Genomic DNA, 23165 nt, shown 5'->3' on the forward strand with positions numbered 1-23165 from the left:
CTGTAGCACTATTTATAACAGTTATAAATTGGAAACATACCAATTGTCCAACAGTAAAAGATTAGTTGTATAAATTTTGATACATTCATCTATGTCCTACTATACAGCCTTTAAAAAATCTTGTCTTCTTGAGCGTTGGCCTGCGAGCCAAGTGTCGCTGGTTTGATTCCCAGTCAGGGCACATGACTAGGTTGCACGTCAGGTCCCCAGTTAGGGGCGCGAGTGAGAGGCAACCACACAGTGATGTTTCTCTCCATCTCTTTCTCCTTTCCCCTCTCTCTAAAAATAAATAAATAAACAAATAAAATACATTATTTAAAATAAATAAATATGACATTTTCTGTAAAAAAAATCTTGTCTTCAAAAATGACATACAATGACTCAGGATAATCATTCAAAAATTGTCAAGCAAATATTGTAAGACATAAAACTGTATAGACTATAAATCGTGATTTTTAAAAACATGAGTAAAAAAGATTAGAGGCAATATACCCAAAATGCTAATGATGGTAGTGATTATTAATGATTTTTGTTCTTTTTTATGTCCTCCTGTAGCATCTGAAATTTCCTTAGTGAAAAGTAACAACAGCATCTTGGTGTTTCCCAGGACTGCAGGGTGTTTATGGCGTGGATATACATAATGCCACTTTGCACCGTAAAGTGGTGTCTCTAGTCTGTTCCAGAGCATGTGTGCGGGGAGCTGGTTCCTCTGCCTGAGTTCCCTCTTCCCTTCCTTCTCTGCCATACTCTCCCCTGTCCAGTTTTCTCCTTTAATTAGCTGTAAATTTAGAACTGAAGAATGATTTTTAAAATATATGTGTATCTTTATTACTTGTGTTTCCTGAATACTGTGACAAGAGACATTTTCTATTTCTTACTCTAAACCTCCCCGTAATTTAAGTTTCTTTCCACTCATGTGAACCCAATTGATTGTTTTCTCTTTGTAGTTCAGATGGTCTTTGTTACAAGAATTTTCTGTGCCTGCCTTAAATGGCCTCTGGAAGCCCAATTTAAAAAGATACCTCGTTAGCTTATTGGGAATAGCCATCCTGCCTGGTTTCACAAGAGGAGTGGTAAAGAGGGAAGCTCGCCGTTTTAACAGAGTTTTGTGGCTGATAAGTTTGAAACCAATCCCCAAGTGATCCTAACTCAGGAACATCTTTTTTGAGGTGAAGGGATTGAGAAGTACAAATTGGCAGTTACTAAATAGCCATGGGGATGTAAGGTACAGCGGAGGGAGTACAGTCAATAATACTGCAGTAACTGTATGGTGTCGGGGGTACTAGACCTATGGGGTGACCACTTTGTAAGTTATATAAATGCCTAACTGCTATGCTGTACACCTATTATAATATTAAATATTAACTGTAATTGAAAAAGTTAGAAAAAAATAGAAAACATGCTCAGTAAAATAAAGAGAACAAAATAAAACTATTCTGTAATCATACTGCTCAAAGAGAGCCACAGTTGACATTTGGGTGTTTAAATGTTCACATTTTTCTATGCATGCATATAATCATATACATACATTTTCACGAAAATAGTGTCATGATATATTCCATTTATATTTTGCATTTAACAATGTTTATTGTAAACATCTCTCATGTGAATAAATATTTTTCTATCATTTCCACACACACAAAAAAGCTTGTTTGTTTGTGTTTTATGGATATAGATCAATCCTTAGCGTATCACCTGGCATTTAAGGCCCCTAAACATGTTGTGGTTTGGATAAATACTGGCCTTTGTGGCAATATTCACTCCCGACAATGAGACTTCCTTTGAGTTTGTTGTATTCAAGAGTACAAAGAAAATGATGCCCCATAGTGGTTAAGAAAAGAGGCTTAGGATCAGAGAGATCCAGATCCTAGCTCACTAGCACTTCTTGGAACTTCACTTTCCTCCTTCTGTGAAATGGGTATAATGCTAGAACCTCATGGGGATTAAATAAGATGATGCTTATAAACTGTTTAATAAAGGACCAGTAAATATACGACTAATATTAAAATGGTGATATTGTTATTTTTGGAGAGGTGGCCCCTATCCTGTTTGGTTCTCAGCTTACCGGGGTGGTACAATGAGATAGGAATGTGGGTTCAGTGGTCCATTATCTTACAGATCCAGAGCCCTGATCCCTTTCTTTCCTCCAGGTCCACCTTTAGGACCCCAGCACGCCTCCTTTTGGACAGGCAAACACCTCACTTAGTGGGGAATAAACTTTCAAAACACAGAAGGTCTGTTTTCAGATCATCTTCAAGGGGGCCTTAAGCACAAAAGGCTGAATTTCCACATCTTCCCTCAAGAATCGCTTTCTTCTCCCTGTACACCCCAACAGGGCTGCTGGGTTGCCACTCTCTGTTCCTCACTGGTTAGAGCAAAGACAGAAACTTTAGGGTTTGATGATTATCACCATCACCACCAGAATTTTTTCTTATTTATTTTTAAAGATTTTACTTATTTTTAGAAAGAGGGGAAGGGAGAAAGGAAGAGAGGTAGAGAGGTAGAGAAACATCAATGTGTGGTTGCCTCTCACGTGCCCCCAACTGGGGACCTGGCCTGCAACCCAGGCATGTGCCCTGACTGGGAATTGAACTGGCAGCCCTGTGGTTTGCAAACTGGTACTTAGTCTACTGAGCAACACCACCCAGGGCTCTTATTTTTTTTTTACTGTGGCAAAAATACATAACATTTATCATTTTAACCATTTTTAAGTGAACAAGTTCAGTAGTGTATATATTAGTGTTCTCCAGAGAAACAACTGATAGGAGATATACACACACACACACATTTTATATATAGTATATGGATTTGTTATGAGGAATTGGCTCACATGATTATGGAGGCTAAGAAGTCTTACCATCTGCCATCTGCAGGCGGGAGACCCAGGTGGTGTAATCCGGTTTGAGTTCAAAGGCCTGAGAACTGGGGGAGCCAATGATTTAAATCCTAGTCTGAGGGTAAGAGAAGATGAGGTAGGATGTCTCAGCTCAAGCAATGAGGCAAGAAAAAAGAGGAAGCTATCTACTTTTTCCACCTTTTGTTCTGTTCAGGCCCTTAACTGATTGTATGATGCCCACCCACATTGGATTCACCAATTCAAATGCTGATCTCTTCCAGAAACACCCTCACAGACACACCCAGAAATAATATTTAATCTGGGCACCCTTGGCCAGTCCACTTAATACAGTACATAAAATTTATCCTCACAACTTCCGGCCAAGTTGGAGGTGTAGGTAGAGACTCTATGTCTCCCTGCACAACTAAGAAGGAATACAACTATCTCAAAACTAGAGACAACCAGAAGTTCCAGAAAATCGAGCTGCATGGAAGTCCAGCAAACAAAGACAGAAGAAATACTTATCCAGACAGGTAGGAGGTGCGGAGCCGGGGCGCAGAGGAAGCAGTGTGGCAGTGGTGGCAGCAGTGGCGGTGGCAGTAGGCCAGTGGGAAGTGCAGGCACACATTTTAAAGAGTAGGGAGGGAGACTTCCGGCCAAGATAAGAGGCCTAGACAGACACACTGCATCTCCCTCCATAAATGAGAAGGAATACAACCACCTCAAAACTAGAGATAACCAAAAGTTCCAGAAAATTGAGCTGTGTGGAAGTCCAACAAACAAAGATATAAAGAAGAAATACTGATCCAGACAGGTAGGAGGGGCAGAGCTGGGGTGGAGAGGACGCAGTGTGGTGGCTGCAGCAGCAGGCCAATGGAAAGCACAGTCACACATTTTAAAGTGGGGAGGGACACCTGGGGAGTGCTCCCAGCACCAGACCAGACTGCACAGCTTATGGTTCCAGCCCCAGGGAAAGTAAAGCCTCATTGCTTCTGACTGTGAAAACCAGTGGGGATTGAGGTAGAGGAAGAAACTGCCAGTCTCTCAATAGAGTTCGTTTGTTAAAGGCACCCCCGCAGTCATAGAACATCCGCAGACCCACCCATTCTGGGAACGACACCCAGGGCAACAGCTAGACGGGTGCCAGTCCCATATAGAAGTGATAGAAGTGCCTGGAAAACGGGTGAGTGCTGAGCAAATGTCATTGTTCCCTCTCAGACCCCTCCCCCACATACAGCATCACAACACAGTGAAACAGGTTGCACTGTACTGATGAATACTTAAGGCTCTTCCCCTTACAACATAACAGGTGCAACAGCTCCACCTAATGCACAGAAGCAAACAAACATAAGAGCCTGTCAAGATGAGGAGACAGAGAAGTATGACCCAAAAGAGGGAACAGATCAAGATTTCAGTGATAGAACTAAGCAACGAGGAGATAGCCAGCCTAACAGATGAGAGGAGATAGCCAACCTAACAGACATAGAGTTCAAAACACTGGTGCTAAAGATGGTGAGACTTGACAGATATGCTTAAGTACGGCAAACGCAGAAAGGAAGAAGTGAAGGCCATGCTAAATGAAACGAATGTAAATCCACGCAAAACCAATGGTGAAGGGGAGGAAACCGGAGTTCAAATCAATGATTTGGAACATAGGGAAAAAACAAACAAACAGTCATCCAGTACAGAATAAGGAGACAAAAATTGAAAAAAAGAGAGGCTTAGGAATCCCTGGGACAACTTTAAACGTGCCAACGTCTGAATCAAAGGGATGCCAGAAAGAGAAGAGATAGAATGAGAAATTGAAAACTTATGTGAAAAAATAATGAAAGAAAACTTTCCAAATTTGACAAAATAGACATACAAGTCCAGGAAGCATGGAGAGTCCCAAACAAGCTAGACCCAAAGAGGACCACACCAAGACACATCCTAATTAAAATGCCAAAAGTTCAAGATAAATAGAGAATCTTAAAAGCAGCAAGAGAAAAGCAGAGGGTTACCTACAAGGGAGTTCCCATAAGACTATCAGCTGATTTCTCAAAAGAAACTTTTCAGGCAAGAAGGGACTGGCAAGAAGGATTCAAAGTGAAGAAAAACAAGGACCTACAACCAAGATTACTCTATCCAGCAAAGCTATCATTTAGAATGGAAGTGCAGATGAAGTGCTTCCCAGACAAGGTAAAGCTAAAGGAGTTCATTATCACTAAGCCATTATTTTATGAAATGTTTAAGGGACTTATTTAAGAAAAAGAAGATCAAAAGTATGAACACTAAAATTATAACAAACTCACAACTATCAACAACTGAATCTAAAAAATAAAAACAAAATCCAACTAAGCTAACCAGAATAAGAATAGTCATATGTATAGAAGTCATTTGGAGGGTTATCAACTGGGAGGGGTAAGGGGAAGTGGGAAATGGTGGAGGGATTAAGAAGCATAATAGGTTAGTACAAAATAGACAGGGCTTCGGAAGTTAAGAATAATTAGGAAAGGGTGAGGCCAAAGAGCTTATATGTATGACCCATGGACATGAACTGAGGAGGGTAGGATTGCTGGAGGGAAGGGGGGTACTGGGCAGAGGGGAACAAAGGGAAAAGAAATTGGAACTATTGTAACAACATAATCTATAAAATATACTTAAAAAAAGTACTCTCACAAGTGGCATGAAGTATATTCACATTATTGTCTAGTCATCACCATCATCCATCCCAGAACTTTTATTCCAAATTGTGCCTCTGTACCCTTTAAACATGAACTTTCCACTCCCCTCACCCCTGGTAACTATGATGCTACTTTCTCTCTCTATGAATTGGACTATTCTAGGTATCTCCTATAAGTGGAATAATTTGGCCTTTTGTGACTTGCTTATTTCACTTTGCACAATGTCTTTAAGGTTCATCCATATTGTAGCACATATCAGAATTTCATTTTTTTTTAAAAAAAGATTTTATATAACTACTTTTAGAGGGAGGGGAAGGAGGGAGAAAGAGAGAGAGAGAAACATCAGTGTGTGATTGCTTCTCACACACCCTCAATGGGGGACCTGGTCACAACCCAGGCATGTGGCCTGACTGGGAATAGAACTGGCAACGCTTTGGTTTGCAGGCTGGCGCTGAATCCACTGAGCCACACCAGGCAGGGCGGAATTTCATTCTTTTTAAAAGCTGAATAATAAATTCCATTGTATGTATGGATCATATTTTGTTTATTTATCTGTTTATAGGCATTTGGGTTGTTGCCACCTTTTGGCTATTGTGTGTTATATTTTAAAATTAAATTCTCACCGTCCTCTTTTTGAGTCCCGTGAGTCTCCAGCATTTGTGCATATATATACATGCATACACACGACTCTGTAATTAAATTGATGAATGCACACCTTTAGTAATAATGTATACATATTCATAGGTAATTTTCCTGTGCATTGGATCCCTTTATCCATCTCCCTCATCAGGCTGTAAATGCTGTGAGGCCAGGAAGTATGTTTAATAATTACTTTTACTAGCTCCTGAGAGTCTGTTTTAGGAAGTGGTAAAGGATCTTGGTCAAAGTGTGGGTTCTGAGGTCAGACCACTTGAGTGTGTATCCCCATTCTACCACATATGAACTTGGGTTTGTCATTGCACAAGTCACTTAACTCTTGAGCACTCAGTTCGTCTGCATTTGAAATGGTGATGATGGTGATAACCAACTGCACAGGGCTGTTAGGGAAATGAAAAGAGATATCCATATGTAGGGTTTATCAATGTCTGATACACCATAAACCCTTAAATGTTAGCCTAAGGAAAAGTTAAGGTCTCAACATCCCTTTCAGAATTTGCCTCTTTTGTCCTCATAGTTTCTTTGTTAGGTGGCTGAAGAGGAAGATGAATGGCTCCCACTGTGGACTGGAGTACCAGGGTCAGAGGGGAAGCCACGCAGAACCAGGTAGAGTTAGAGACCTGCTTATTACTCGTCCTATTTTCTTCAGAGTACCCTCCGCTCCTGTTCAGTTGGTATGCGAACTCTGAGCACCGTAGGCCCTGGGTCTCCTTTGATGCCTTCTGTGCTGCCTCTTGCGCGCATAGGCTGCTGCCCAGTGGCAGCTGGGGGAGTCCTTGGGCACCACACTGACTGGCTCCTTCAGGATGGTGCTGTTGGGATGACCAGTGGACCACTTCCCAGTTGCTTGGCTTCCCCAGGCCCCAGCAGAGCACACCAGCCTGTGCCTGTGGCCGGTCCTGCCTGACCAGCTCTGGAAACGTGAACCCCTCTCAGACAGCAGGGCCAGCTCACCAGCAGGATCGGACCAAGCGTTTGGCAGCCACTTGAAGGGGCCTGTGGTTTCCTTTCTGAAGCTGATTAAGCTGGTGAAAACAGAAGTTTCTCATTTTTTTTCTGTACTTAACAGAATTTTTCGAAATATTATATTTGCTGGATCCTCTTATAGTTTCTTCTTAGCATCAGCTTCTAGCTTCAGTTTTCCGGCCATAGGCAGGTAGGGAGAAGGTTCTGCTACGTGAGGCTAACTTTCTGCTCTGGAGAGACTTCTGCTTGAAGCAGAAGGTGGAGCTGGGCAGATGAAGTCTAAGGGCAGCACCCCCCCGCCCCCCCAATCAGATGAGAGGGCTTCTTGAGACTGGCACTCAGGACTGGCCTGTGGCACAGTGACCAAGTGTAACTCACTACATATGAGGCCTTGAGCAAGCTGCTCTGCCTTTTTCAGCTTCAGTGTCCTCGTCAATGAGATGTGATAATAGTAGTGTCTGCCCCATGGAGAAGTGAGGACTCAATGAGATAATATCTGGAAAATGCTTAGCATAGTGTCTGGCACTCATGGGGATGCTCTAAAAACATAGGTTACTTCTATTTTTATTGGCAAACTTTGTTTTAGCTGTTCCCAGCCATCTGCTTTTCTACACCTTTTCTCTTTTTTGGCAAACCTGAATCCTCTAGGATCCCAGTGTCCTTGAATTGCTCTCTTCTCTCCTATAGTGAAGCCCACTCTTGGGAACAGGCCTCATGTAGCCACATCAGATTTCAAGGGCAGAAGCTTCCCAGTCATCTGGGCCAGTCCTCATCTGATGCCTGCTTGCCCTTGCTGAGTGGGGCCTCTGCTTTTCTTTATCACCTCACCTCCTTGGACAGGGAACTCTTTATGTGCTTATGTAGTTTACTCTATCTTTGTAATTTTCTCTGCTTTTGGGGAAGAAAAGGAACTGAACGTTTATGGATCCCCTTTATGTGCCCGGAGCTGCTAGACACATTCATTATCTCATTTTATTGCCCTTCCAGGCCTTGCAGTCTATTGATGGTGTTATTCCAATTTCAGAGAAGGAAAACTCTGACTCCAAAAAACCTCCGCTGCCTTGCGGCATACCTCTTCAGGGGAAAGGCTAAGGGAGTAAACCCCGACAGAAAATCCGGAGCCGGAGTCCCTAAGGCGGTTTGACGTTGTAGTCAACACCGGCAACTCCTGCGGCGCACCTGAACCCAAGCTGTATCGACTCCGTCTTTCCCTTGGACCCTTCAGCTGCGAAGAGAGGGGGGGTCTGCTGCGTGGGCAACAGCAGACCCTCCATATCACCCTGCCCAGGCTCTGTAGCTTCAGCTTCACTGGAGAGGACACTCTAGCGTCATCGCAAGATGTCGATTCAACACGGGAGGAGACAGATACCGTGTCACTCCCGAGTCGGACTGCACAACCATTCTCGGCGGTGCAGATAGACTCTTAAGAAGCTACACCATCGTCTCTCGAGATGGACGGCTGCCGACGATTCCAATTTGTACAGAGGAGGCCCAGCAAGGCTGAGTAAATAGCTAAAGGTCACATGGAAGACGGTGAGACTTGATTAAGCGCGGACCTTGTGAAGCTACAGCTGTGTTCTCTGTATGGATGATGGTATATAGTGTAGTGACCAGTAACACAGACCCTCAGCTCTTCCATTTACCATGTGACTGTGGGCCAGTTTCCTTCTTACCTTTTCTAAGCCTCTGTTTGCTCACCTGGAAGTGGGGATAATAGTAACATCTCATGCTGATAAAGCCGTTGGCACAGTGCCTTGCACACGGCAATGTGCGGGGCATGTTAGCTCTCCTGAGTGCTGTACGGTCAGAGTTTGACAGCTAGGAGCTCCTTCTCTCCTCTGACCACTTCTGAATAGGTCCTTAGGTATTTGACATGATGTACCATGTCCTTCCCAACGTCCTCCTCATTTTAACAACAATTTTTGTGTGTGGTAAATACACATAATGTAAAATTGACCAATTAAACCATTTCAAAGTGTATAGTTCATTGGCTTTAAGCATTTTCACTGTGTTGTAAAACCATCACCGCTACCTAGTTCCATAACTTTTTTATTGCCCCAAACAGAAACCTGCACCTCGTAGACATCTTCCCCCCAGCCCCCCTATATCTCAGTCCCTGGCAGCCACTAATCTGATTTCTGTGAACTTGTCTACTCTGGACATTTTGTGTAAATAAAATCATACAATATGTGGCCTTTTGTGCCTGGCACATCTCAATACTTAGCATAATATTTCCTTTTTCTTTTTTTAAGATTTTATTTCTTTTTTTATTTTTTTATTTTTTTTCTTTGTCTTTTAAAGGTTTTATTTATTTAAGATTTTATTTATTTTTAGAGAGAGGGGAAGGGAGGGAGAAAGAGAGGGAGAGAAACATCAACGTGTGGTTGCCTCTCTTGCACCCCTACTGGTGGACCTGCTCCGCAACCCAGGCATGTACCCTGACTGGGGATTGAACCTGTGACCCTTTGGTTTGCAGGCCAGCACTCAGTCCACTGAGCCACACCAGCCAGGACAATATTTTCAAAGTTCATCCATGTTGTAGCATGTATCAGTACTTCATTCCTTTTTATGGCTTAAATAATATTCCGTGGTTTGTATATACCATATTTTGTTTATTCATTGTTGATGGACAGTTGGGTTTTTCCACTTCTTGATTATTGTGGATAGACCTGTTATGAACATTCATGCACAAATTTTTGTTTGGACACCTGTTTCCAGTTATTTTGGGTATATACCTAGGAGTGGAATTGCTGAATAGTATGATAAATTTATGTTTAACATTTTGAGGATCTGCCAAACTATTGCAGAGTGGCTATATCATTTTTCATTTCTACCAACAATGTATGAAGGTTCCAGTTTCTCTCTGTCCTGGCCAACACTTGTTATTTTAATTTAAAAGGAATTAAAAACAATTATGACCACCCTAGTAGGTGTGAAGCAGTATGTCATTGTGGTTTGATTTGTATTTTCCTGATGCCTAATGACATTGAGCATTCTCCTTCAGCTTTAACATTATGACTTTCTCTTGACCCAGTTCTTAGGTCACACATCCAGCCAGGTTGGGAACAGCCTGGTGTGGGTGACTCCCACTTTATGAGTTCTAGATATGCTACTTTCTCTTATCTGATAATCTCATCTTGATAGTGTCATCCCTTCCTCCAGCTTGTGGAGATTCTCTTTCTTTCATCCCAAGTGGTCACAATTGTTTCAGCCTTGTCCTGTCCAGTTCTGGTCATCCAGCTCTCTCTTCCACCTGTGTCAGGGTATGAACAGAGGCCTCCCCGAAGCCTGGCACAGAACTCCGCTTACTCCCTTGGGCAGTTATTAATCTGCCAGGTTATTACTGCCTCTGGCCTGAATGTCCCCACGTTGTCCACAGAATTATTCTGAGAGCCTTGCTTCCCAGGAACCAGTAACCTCATTCCCTCTATGTGACTGGAAGGCACCGTTTTGCATCTCTTGGGTGGGTTTACGGTTTCAGGCCTATTTCTGACCAGGAATCAAAGACTGCTCAGTGCAGGAATTTCAGGCATGAATGAGCAGATGGATGAGGTATTTTGGGGGGCAGAGATTTTGTCCCAGTGCTTCAGAAACCACTCCACCATCTGCCTCTGTGCAAGAGACCCCACCCGTCCTGGAAAAGACGTGGGCTTATTTCCTGTGTTCTGAGACCTGCCTGCCTTCCCCGGGCACTTTCCTTAGAAGGACAGGGTTTGGTCGTCTGCCATTTATCTATTCACATAAAAGTATTTACTTCAGAATAACAACTCAATTATTATATGAAAATGTGGTTGCTGCAAAAAATAACATAACATAAAAGTAATGGAATAAAATGTGAGAGGGCCCATTTTCACACCTGTCTCCCAGCCCCTGTCCCCTTCCTAGGAGAAATCACAGGTAGAGCTGGATGTGGATTCTGGACCCTTGTAGGCCTTTTATTCTAGTGCATTTATTTTTTTCCACTCTCATCTAAGGGCAGCTGCAAAATAAATAACACCATCAGACTGAACCCAAACAGAATGAGTTCAGGTATGCCCTGGAATGATGCATCCTGGAAGCTGGACAGCAGTTGGCTTTTTCTCCTCAGCTGGCTCCAACTAACTGTTGTGTGGACTTGAATGAGGGGAAACAGGGAGGGGAAACCTTGATGAAGAGGGTAGAGGATTTCAAGAATCAGGTGCCATGAATGTGGATGACAAAGGGCAGGAGAGGGAACTGCTACTGGGATCACGCACTGTCATGTAAGTGTAAGAGCTAGACAGCTGCCTGGGTTCCACTCCTAGCTCATCACTTACTGCCGTGTCATTTTGGGCACGTGTAGGTTACTGAACCTCCCTGAGTCTTTGTTTCTTAGATTATGAAGAGTCAACTCTTAGGGCTGTGGTGAGGGGTTATGTGAAACTGCCTGAAGAAAGTGTGGTTGCGAGGGTTAGGACGGTCCTCATTGTGCCAGGTGCAGAGCTAGTGCTTTCGTTCCTTCCTTTGCCTGTGTCAGCTCAGCATCAGCCTTGGCCTTCCTCCTCAGCCCGTCTCAGTGTGGCTAGAGCGGAGCTAAGCCAGTCGCACTGCTAAAAATAGCAACCACAACCCCAGCACAGGGGCGTTCAATGCATTTTTATTGTATGATTGGGTGATGGGTGAGGCTCCCCCCACCTCAAGATGAGCGTGCTGTGGGGACAGTTACACAATTAGCTGTTATTGGTCATTGACACATTAGTATGAATTTGTGTCATAGATATTTTGACAAGAAAGGGATCCTTCTTTCTATAAATGGGGAAATTATAAGGCTCCAGGAAGGAAGAAGCTTTCCAGGAGTGTCATGTAGCTAGTTAAGGGCCAGTTGAGGCTGGGGCTCAGGACTCCTGATTTTTTTGCTCCCTGTGCTTTCTGCTAGGCTCTGCCTCACAAGGCTGACAGATGCTCATTGAGACCTGCTGGTGGCCTTCTGGCTTGTTGCCTGCTCTTATTTGTCATGGCCACTAGATGGCAGCAGGAAACTTATAAATTTCTCTTCCATATTGATTTTATTCAGGTCAAGTCCTTTGCTCTAGGTGGATCAGCCATCATTTTTTAGGTGGCACAGGGACTCTCAAATTCCACATCTCACTGCTTCCAGGATGGGTAGGAGGAAAGGCCGGGATGAAGCCAAGGCAGCCCCCCATCCTACGGCCCCACAGCATTCATGGAAAGTGGCTGTCTCAGCTCAAACAGTCCCCAGGAGGTAGCTTCTCAATAGCCCTTAATGTGGCCCAGACTCTTTTAGCAGAGCTCCCGCTATTGAAAAAGTCTTATCATTTGTCCCAGGCTGGGTTTTAGTACCTTAAAGGGACCAAAAACTAAGACCCAGTGTCACTGAGGACAGTCCAGTTGCTCTCTGCGGAATCCCTAGCTTGGCAGCCTGTGCACATACTGACGGTGCAGTGGTGGTGGTGGAGGGACAGTGGCATGAGGCCAAGGACCTGCCCTGCACCACACTAATAGCAGACATTTGCAAACGCTCACTCCAGCCAGGGAATGCTCTTCTCTCCCTGCATTAACTCTTTGAGTCCTCACGCACAGCTGCTAGTGTGTGGGGATGTGAATCCAGGCAGGCTGCTCCAGAGGCTGGTGTCTGTCCGTCAGAAGTCCCGCACCACTGACCGTCATCACTCTTAAGCCTTTTGCATATCACTCGACAGTTTGTGTTCCGGTTGACATGGCTCCTCTTCTCCCACGGTTTCACGCGGTCTTCCCAGTGGCCTTGGGTTAGGTCTGGGGTATCCTCTTTTTACAGATGAGGAAGTTAAAGCTCAGAGAAGGTAAGGACTGGCCAACACTTCAAAGACAGGATGCTGACCTTTCATTTTTGTTTTCACCCACACTGTGTGGCCTTTTGTTTTGTAGTGAAGCAGGCTTGGGTATTGAGGGGGTTGGTGGAAGTGGGAAAAGCACTCACTCCATTTCAGGGTCGGGGTGACTGCCAGGAAACCTATGCTGTTATTTATAGTTACAGCTAATACTTCTCTGTTAGGAGGACAGTTTTGCAGGTGCCCTGTGGGAAGCCATGGTGCTAGCCTATGAGTGAACGGGGACTGGAGGAGGGAGAAAGCAGACGAGATTGGGAGGTGGCACCTGCCCCCGCCCCCCGCCCCCGAGCGTCCCACCATCGTGTATCCTGGGTCGGAGGCAGGTCAGACTGGGACAAGCCCTAGCTCACACTTTGCACTGTGGAGCTGCCAGTTGGTCTCAGCTTCCAGAACCTTCCACCAGTTGCTATGCCAGGGAGGCATGAGTCAGGTGTGTTTGGGGCGGTTCTTGTATTGGTAACCAGCTTTCTGTTGACCTTTTGAGTGACGAGTGCTGCTCTGGGCTCATCTGAAGCAAGGGGGCTTTTGCTGAGACCCCCTTTCCAGTTGGACCCTCCCTGGTGCAGCACCTTTTCAACTCAGGGCACCAGTAGCGATGGCTCCCAGGCTTCTCCTTGTCTTCTTTCCTCTCCAGGATGGGTCTTCTTGAGGTCCTGCTCCTCTGTCTCCGTCCCCCCCTCTCTGGGCAGATGCGGGCCCATTAATGGCCACATCAGCTTCATCAAAACTGTAGCCGGTGAGTGACAGGAGTGGATGGGAAGATGGGTGCTGGCACCGCCTCCCTTTCCCTGGGCCACTGAGGCGGCCCACCCCGTCCTCACTGGAGGACGTGTGTGCCTGCCTCTAGAGCCTGAGTCTCTGTTCCCACTCCTGATCTCCCGGAACTCTGTATCTCCTGCTTCCCACGGCCCCACTGCTTCACATTCAGTGGGCTCTCCCCCATACTCACAGCCCCTTGAGGCCTCTGGCACGCCCTGCTCTGGGCACCCGACATTCACGCCAGCCTGGATATGGGCCCCAAGGGAGTGTTACCCCCTGGGTTGCCAGTTCAAAGGCTTCTGCTTTCCAGCCAGACACCCACAGGACTGTGTTTCAGGCTTCAACATCCTGCTTGGCTTGTTCTCTTCCCCCCCACCCCGAAGCTCCAGCTGCAGCCTCCCTGTTGTGCTCCTGGCAGTAGGCTTGCTGGAGGTGGGGGGCTCCTTTCCCCTTGGCCTCTCCTCTCTATATTACGTCAGCTTCCAGCCAAATACTCCTGGGGTCCGGTAAGGGAGGGCTTTATTAAATTTTTTCCGGGGGAAATAATTCCACCTCTTGTCAATGGATTTCTGCATTCAGCTCTTTAGGGGCTTGACTTCTTCCGTGCATCCTATCCCAGCCCCCTTGATGCTCAAGAGAAGGGACAGCTCTGTTGTCTTAAACTGGGGTCCCTGCTGGCTCTGCGGCTGGAGGAAGGCAATGTGAGGAGTGGGAGAGTCCAGAGATGAGTCAGGTGCCTGGGGCCTGGCTTCCTCTTGCTGCTGTGTGACCTCAGGTTTGCCCTTTCCCTCGCTGGGCCTCAGCTTCCCCTCACTCACCTAGGACTACATTTGTTATTTGCAGTGGTGAGGGGGCTCTGACACAGTCTTATTGGTGTGATTTTTCTCATCCTGCCCACCTGTGTGCTGGCAGGTGTGGCTGGAGCCTGGGAAGCTGGCACATCTAATAGGGACAAAGCAGCTCATCAGTGCTGAGGAAGACCAGATCCCTGCCTGGGGTGGGGGTTGTGAAGTTCGGGGCTGAGCCAAGAAGGAAAACTAGCTTTATCTCTCAGCAGGTTCTTACTTACTGCCTCCTGGAGTCATGGATATTAGATGGAGGAGCCAGGCCAGGGGCCAACAGGTCAAGGGCAGAGACCTGGCGTCCAGCCTGTGTCCTTCTCTGGTGGGCCTCTTCTCTGGCTCGCCCTTTCCCAGTGTCTTCTTTGGCTTTCCTCCATCTACCTCCTTTCCTAGGCTTCACTTCCCTCCATACCTCTCACCGTGCCCTCCTCTGGCTGCGGAACCCAGGATTCTCAGCTAGTTAGGCCCTCAGCCCCTTTCCTTCTCATCCCTCCCCTGCCTCTGAGAAGGTGGGAGCCCAGGGCCACAGGCCGGGGGTGTCCTGGGGAAGGAACTTCTGGGCCTCTGCCTCACCCCCTCCCTGCACAAATGCCTTAGGCCCCAGCCTCCTCCCCAGGGCCCACATCTGGCCAGAGTGCTCAGTTTTCTTGGCTGTAAATTGCCTCCCGCTTGTCCCTTGGCATCTTCTCAGGTTTCGGCTTCATGAGCCTTTTTCTCTTGGGGGGTTCAGGGAAGGATGGCGGCCCAGCCCTTCCTTCGTCTGTCTAAGGCTGTAGAGAGAAATCCTTGGCAATGTTTTCATCCAAGTCTTGGTTGAGCTGTGGTTTTTAACAGGTGGTTGAGCAGGAACCAGTTTTAATTAGATTTCCCCCTTTTCTGTTCACACCGCCCCTCTTCTCCTTACTCATCAGAGGCCAGCCTGCCCCACGCGTCTCCCTTACTACACACTATGCAGGGGGGAGCCTTCCTGCCCTCTGTCTGGAATTTGTAGCGGGACAGTGGGGCTCTCTTCAGCCTGCTCTCCCTCACTCCTTCCTTGACACACTCCTTGACAGAGTTTGAAACCTCTGGGGTCCATGGCACAAAACCTTCCTTAGAGCTTCCCCCTAGTCCATCAGACCACTGCACTCACACTATCCCCTGACCCCTGCAGGAGTGTGGGAACAGTAGATTCTAGCCAGTCACAAGGGAATTTGCTCTGTGCCTCTTTAGCTCTTGGTTATCCACGCCATGGACCTTGGGAGGGTATTTCAGGGCAACACACTGATACGGTCTGAGAGGGAGAATCATGCAGGTGCGTGCTGCTTAAGGTGAAGCCTATGGACCAGGGCCGATCGTGACGAGGTAAGTACAGAAATGGGAAGTAAGCATTTAGAAATGGTTCTAGTGATGGATATGACCATTACATTTTAGGATACTTTGGTGTTTCCTAGGGGAACCTTGAGGGAAGTCTTGGAATCTGGTGGTTGGAACCTAGGAAACTCTTAGGGATTTTTAGTTGAAGCTGAAGGAATTGTCAAAAAGGGTATAGCCATTCCTGGCTGGTGTGGCTTAGTGGATTGAGTGCTGGCCTGTGAACCAAAGGGTCACTGGTTTGATCCCCAGTCAGGGCTCATGCCTGGGTTGTGGGCCTGGTCCCCAGTTGGGGGCGTGCGAGAGGCAACCACACATTGATGTTTCTCTCCCTCTCTTTCTCACTCGTTTACCCTCTCTCTAAAGAATAAATAAATAAAGTTTTTTGTTTTTGTTTTAAAAGGGTATAGCCAGTTTGGACTCGCATGTGTTATTAAACGTGTGATAGTCCTGGAGGGACTGGAAGTAAAAAGCCTGGCATTTGCCACTGGTAGGTGGAGAAGTATGGTCCTTGGCACCCAAGTCTACTACAGAGTCTCCACAAGGAGACTGGGAGGGTGCGTTAGGAGAAGCCGAAGAGGTAGATTCAGAATGGGAAGTTGGGGATAATTTTGGGGTTGGATGATAAAAGTTCGAGGAAAGTGCAGGATTTCTTGGGGCAATTTGAATGAGGAAGGTTTGCAGTTTGACACGGAAGGCAAAAGGTAGTTGGGGTTTGTGTTGGGGGCATGTTGGAATGTTTGGGGTTAGATGATTTGGGAGGACAAGTGCTTCTTTGAGGTTCCATGGGCGATGGCACAAAGGAATGTGGGTTCCTGGGAAAGAACAAGGGAAGAGTGGGTTCAGCAGTGTGGACCAGTGGGAGTGGGGAGGGTTATAGTGGAAGGTCAAAAAGAAACTGGGGTTTTATTTGGGATATCGGAAGGAAATTTGGACATGTATTGGGTAAGAACCAAGAGAGTTTAGGGTTTATTGGAGAAAGCCGAGGGGAAGTATTGGGGTTTAGTGGTGGAGAGCCGTGGAAGTGTTGGGGTTCACAACAGAGGCCAAAAGAGAGCTTGGGATTCTGTGCAGGAAGCCAGAGGGGAGCCATGAGATTCATGATGAGGACCAAGGGGCTTTGGGTCCATGCCAAAGGGGAAGTTCAGGTTTTGTATTACACAAGGTGACCTAAGCTTCCAGTCTCTCAGCTCTCAAATATCCTGTGTCATGAGAAAGTTAAAAAAATCTCTCAACCTATCCCCTGAAAACTTGCTCCTTGTTCCCAAACCTTCCTTGCCCCAGGGTCCCCAGCTTTCTCAGCCCAAGAGCTGTGTGCCCATGCTGTGGGAGCACACAGGGTGTCTTAACTTAGAGTCCAAAACCCCGGCCCTTCCCACTCGGACTCCACGTGGCTTTTCTAGCCTACTCCCTCGGGTCCCCCATCATGGCAGTGACGGATGTCCTGCCTGCCTCTGGAGCATGCTGTGGCGGTTCTGGTGTCTGCCAGCTTTCCTCTCCCCCCAGCCAGTCTGCTGCTGGGAGCCCCTCACATCCAGGTGGCCTCTCTGTCCTCTGGTGCCTGTGGCACTGCCGCTAGTTCTCCCATTCGCCCTCGGTTTGCATCATGGGTGGAGACAGCTCTCATGTTCTGATCTGACTTTTCAGCGTGCACTTGTCTTTCCAATTAGACTGTGAGCACCTTAGACACAGGGCCTGGTAGTTCTGGCATTGTGTCTTAGTTGCTTAGGAAACATAGGGTTCTTGGTAGAAAGACTTTTCTCTGAGTAGGGGCTCCCATCTTTAGCCTCCCCACCTCTGTCCTTTCCCAGCCTGGCCCAGCTCTGCTGTGGCCCTTTCAGGGCAGCCCTTGCCTTTCCCCCCTGCAGGGACAGCCCCACCTCAGAGCAAGTCACCTCTTCTGAGTGAACAGCTTCCTGCAGCTTGGATTTAAGGACCCCACCCCATGCTGCTCAGCAGTGGACTTCTGACAAGTCAGCTTCTAGGGAAGACTCATAGCTTCTCTCCTTGGAACCAGTAGGTGTCCCGATATTTTCTACCATGCCCGATGTCCACGTTCTCCATCTGGTCCTTGCTCTGGCCCTTCCAATGTAGCCAGCAGGTGAATTGCAAGATTAGGTATCAGATATTATGCTAAGTGCTTACTGTGTGTATCTATGCTTAGAGGAATCCTATGTGATAGGGGCACTTCACAGATGAGGAACTTGCCCAAACATCACCCACATTTTAGAGGCTTTGAGTGGGCAGCTGCTCTGCCCTACTGCTTCTGGGTGGCTGCTGCTTGGCCCAGATGCCCTGCCGGAGAGCCTGCTGCCTGCCACTCCCCTGCCCTGGCCTTTATTTTGGAGCACCTGTGGCGCACCCCTCCTCCCTATGTGCCCACCCTCCCCTCCTGACCTCCAAGTTTCCCCTTCCTCTCACAATGGGGGTCCCTTTCTTGGAAACCGAATTTGGTTCAAGTTGGTCTCCTCAGTGTGGACTAGCCCCTCTGCCTGCTTCTGCCTTCTTCCCTTCCCTGAGAAGGCCTGAGGCTGTTGCCAGGCTGGTCCTAGCTGTAGGAGAAGGGCTGGGGGATGAAAGGCGATATGTAAATGTAAGGCGATGATTATTTATTTGACAGGGACAGCTGCCTGTGGTGAAGAATGTAATCTAGTAATCCTTTTGTGAAAATTGTATCATCGAGCCTGAAACAGCAAGAGGCCCCCCGCCCCTCACCCCACCGTGCTCTCTTACACACTTTCAGGCATCCTGCCCTTACTGCACTTGTGTGCCCTGTAGCATGTACGTGTATGGCGACACATGACGCACACTCTCCTTTTTTTGTTGTTGTTGCTTTTTTTAGCTTGTTGTTATTGTCTTACATAACCATAGCACAACTATCAAAACCAAGAAGTTAACATTGGTGTAATGTTATTAACCAAATTGTAGACTTTATATGGATTTTCTCACTAATGCCCCTTTTCTACTCCAATATTCTACATAATATTTAGTTATCAAAACTCTCTTTAGGTTCCTCCAACCTGCGGCAGATCCTTAGTTTTTCCTCATCTTTCATGATCATGGCAGTATTAAAGAATACTGATCAATCAATTTGTAGAATGCCCCACATTTTAGGTTTGGCTAATGTTTTCTCATGATGAGATTGAGGTTATGCATTTTTGGCAAGAATACCACAGATTCGATGTCCCCTCCTTCTCAGTACTTCTTCTCAAGGAGTACATCTGTCAATATGTGTTTTTTTGGCAGAATTTTATGGTTTTATTAACACAAAATAATGTGTGCACAAGCTGTCTATTCATTTTCTTCATTGCGCAGCCTGGCATTGGGATTGGTGACTATGATGGTCAGCTGGGCTGCTCTTTCCACAATGGCCTTGCAGTTCTTTGAGGAGACGTTGTGAGCAATCTCAGCACAGTGAGATCTGTTGCACATCAGCAGCACTTCAAGTTCCTTGACGTTGTGGACCAGGAACTTGCAAAAGCCACTGGGGAGGCAGCCTGTGCTTTGTTTTCTTACTGCATCTATCTATAACCAGTGTTGGGCAGTAAGATCTGGCCCTTGAATCTTCTGCACATTCTAACGCCTCTGGGTTTCTGCCAGTTGTGCTTGATTTTGATGTATTGGTCTGACTGGTACCAGATGAACTTCTTGGTCTGCTTTTTGATGATCTCGGGCTTCATGAGGGGTCTGAGGGTGGCCATGGAGCTGAGTAGGAGATGGCTGCCACCTTCGTAGGCAGTGTTGAGGATGGGAGCTACATGCCTTATTACCAGTGATTTTAACCTTGGTCACTTGCAGAAGGTGATGTTGGCCAAGTATCTCCTCTATAAAATTATTTTTTTCTTGGTAATTAATAAATGTTTTGTGGGAAGATACTTTGAGACTATATAAATATCCTGTTTTTTCATAAACTTTTATGTGTCAGTTTTAGCACCCATCAGTGGTTCTTGCCTTCAACAGTTATTATTGTGGTGTTCACCTAACAGTGATTTTCTGTTTCCCCCATAACTGCTACCTTTGTTAATTGGAATTCTTCTGGAAGGAAGAGCTGGCCTTTCTCCCGCATTTATTTATTCACTCAGTTATTTTTTATCATTATAGACTCAGGAATATTTATTTATGTATTATTAAGTATTTAATGTATGATAAATGAATGGGTATATGTTATATAATAAATATCATGGATAGTTATTCTATTTTATGGGCTGTTGTTACAATTCAGTACCATAGTTGCTTTGTTGTTCAGATTGCTCCGCCTTGACCATTGGAAGCTCTTTCAGATTGGCTCCTGTGTCCTTTTGACATGCCTTCATCTTTTTTTGAACACTTCCTTACGTTCTGGCACCACTATATACTCCAGACTTATGCTACAGTTTTTTCTGTCAAAGGCCTGGGATCAAACACTTTTCTAGGGAGTCCAGGTTCCATTGCTGGAGAATGGTGTTTAGAAACCAAGATCTAGGCACTGGTTATATTCATTGCTACTGGAGTTTCACTGCTTCAAGGTCCTTGCAGAGAACACGGCTAGAAAATTGGTGTATGCCAACTCATGCACACACATATACCTACATACATTTATTCTGTTTCTATTTACCTGTATTTATATTTTAAAAATCATGAGTTTGTACTGATTTTCATTTGCTTTTGTTAATATGGTAGTTTGTGGGCTGGAAGGAACTTGGAAATCAAATCCAAATTTTCCCTTCAGAGAGGACAGAGTCATCTAGAGGTTCGGCATTCTGGCTGAGGTGTCCTGGCCAGCCTGAGGTGGATTTGGGGCTGGAACTTAAGACTCTGGGTGCTTAGGGTTATGTCTCCCCACTGTGCTAGGCATCTCTGACTCCAAGGGCATCTTTTGTCAGTAGGTGGGTATACTGGATTGAATAGTGTCTTCCCTCACCCCCAAACTTATATTTACCCAGAACCTGTGAATGTGACCTTACTTGGAAATAGGGTCTTTGCAAATGTAAACAAATTAAAGTAAGAGCGTACTGGATTAGGGTGTGCCCTAGTCTGATGATAGCTTGATAAGAGGAAAATTTGGACTTAGAAACACATAAGAAGAAATGCATAAGAATCACCTAAGAGACAGAGATTGGAATGATGCTGCTACAAACCAAGGAACACCAGGATGGCTAGCACCCACCAGAAGTGAGGAAGAGGCAAGGAAGGTTTCTCCCCTAGAGCCTTTGGAGGGATCATGGCCCTGCTAATGCCGTCATTTCAGACATTTAGCCTCCAGAATGTGAGACAATAAACTTCTGTTGATTTAAGCCATGTACTTTGTGGCACTTTGTTATGACAGCCCCAGGAAAGTCATTCAGTAGAGTTTCTTTTTTTAAAAAAAATATTTATTTATTTTAGAGAGAGGGAAAGGGAGGGAAAGGGGGAGAGAAACATCAATGTATGGTTGCCTCATGTGCCTCCAACTGGGGACCTAGCCCGCAACCCAGGCATGTGCCCTGACTGGGATTCGAACCAGCGACCCCTTGGTTTGCAGGCTGATGCTCAATCCACTGAGCCACGCCAGCGAGGGCAGTAGAGTTTCTAAATGGGAATTGCTTTCCATTTTCTGCACAGATGTGAACAGCTCCTGCCAGTCTCCTCCTTAGTTGATCCTTCTCTCTCACTCTTAGCCCTAGGCTGGGGCTGTGCCCACGGAGGTAAAAGTGGAGGTTTCATTAGCATGTTAGCCATAGTCAGGGCTCCTCTTAAGTGAAGTTTGTGATTTGGCCAAATTAAGACCCAAAGAAAGGGCTTGGATTTGAACAATATCCAGTGATGACATTTGTATCTTTTCTCTGTTCCCCAAAACATTAGGTTACAAGGATGAAATGATTGTTGAATTACACTTATTTTTTTTTTAAGGATTTTGTTTATTTATTTTTAGAGAGAGGGGAAAGGAGGAAGAAGGAGGACATAAGCATTGATGTGTGAGAGATATATCGATTGGTTGCCTCCCGCATGTCCCCAGCTGGGGACCTGGCCCACAACCCAGGCATGTGCCCTGACCGGGAATGAAACCGGTGACCCTTCAGTTCACAGGCCGGTGTTCAGTCCACTGAGCCACAGCAGCCAGGGCTTGAACTACATTTCTTAGCATTTAGTTTGACTTCAAGTTTGTCTTCTTTTGCTTCCTTGTGTAGCTCAAGGTCACTTCCTAGAAAATACACAAATTCATCCTGAAGACTCCTTTACTTCTCCCATCCCCACGGGAGCGCATTGCGCATCGAGCAGCCCTGGGCCTCCTGGTGGATGGTGTGTGTGTTCACTCCTTAGACAGTGAGGTTCTCCAGTAGGGACCACACTTACCCCATGCTCAATACCCACAATCTTGCGTTCACCTCTAGACTCCTGAGATCACATTCATCTTTCAGCGCTGGCTCAAGAGTCTCTCCCGTTGTGTCTTTCTTACCTGTGCCAGTCGGCAATGCCTTGGCCCCGTGTTCTTCATCTGACATGGCTCTCATATGTGAAATTACCTTTATATGTGGACTTGTTTTGACTCACTGACTTGATTGCGAGTTTTTCCAGGGCAGGGGCCCTCCTGTACCTAGAAAATGCCCAACTCGAGTTTGTTATGGATTTTCTTCTTCTTTATGTATGGGGGAAGAGACACTCCTATCTCAATACATCTTGCTGAGTTTGGGCTGAAAAGTCCAAACTACTAATAGGGCAGCTGAGTCCCAGAAAAAGAGAAGCATGCCCATCACCCCTGAATCTCAACAGTACATACATGGCAAGGTCAGGAAGGGTAGGGACCAGGTGTCCTTAGCTTCCATCGGTCCTCTCTGCCAAGAGCATCCTGCCCTCTTTCCTCATTTTTCTGTCCAGATGGCTGGGGGAGGCATGGCTGGCATCAGCTGTGGTGATGTATGACCACATGGGGCTTAGAGCAGAGAGGGCTAGGACTATTAGGGGTGTCAGGCTGGGAAATCGGAAATTAAAGGCCTGGTGCCACGGCCAGCAAAACCTCCCCTGGTACGGTGTTCTGAAATTACCTGCGGTGGGTTTCATCAACATGAGCACAGGGGAAGGAAGGGTTCTTGGCAGGCTGGAGAGACAGATGGACTGCAGGCACTGGGCCTGGCCCTGCAAGTGAGTTACAGGGCACTCAGGGCTTGGCACTGAGCTGCCATTATCAAGCTCCTGCTGGCATTGTTATGAGAAACTCTCTCCACTTTGATGTTGTGCCCAAGCAAGCCAGTTCCCCTCTTAGGTCTCAGTCTCCTCATCTGTGAAA

General features: G+C 46.3%; 1 protein-coding gene and 1 pseudogene across 3 annotated transcripts in view; one reads left to right on the plus strand and one right to left on the minus strand.

The window, feature by feature from the left end:
• TSPAN9 (tetraspanin 9) overlaps nucleotides 1–23165 on the plus strand; it is a 200795-nt gene that overhangs the window by 22707 nt on the left and 154923 nt on the right. The window contains exon 1 of one of the 3 annotated variants that reach the window (XM_090273851.1): nucleotides 6702–6762. The exons of the other annotated variants lie outside the window; for them this stretch is intronic. Coding sequence (XP_090129977.1) covers nucleotides 6702–6762 — 61 coding nt within the window. Of the gene's footprint in view, nucleotides 1–6701; nucleotides 6763–23165 lie in introns of those variants that run through there. 3 annotated transcript variants of the gene reach the window in all.
• Nucleotides 19214–19623, minus strand: LOC150012524 (large ribosomal subunit protein eL32 pseudogene; annotated as a pseudogene).

This window comes from Furipterus horrens, unplaced genomic scaffold (genome assembly GCF_987537825.1).
Source record: "Furipterus horrens unplaced genomic scaffold, mFurHor1.1.pri manual_scaffold_4, whole genome shotgun sequence".
NCBI lineage: Eukaryota > Metazoa > Chordata > Mammalia > Chiroptera > Furipteridae > Furipterus > Furipterus horrens.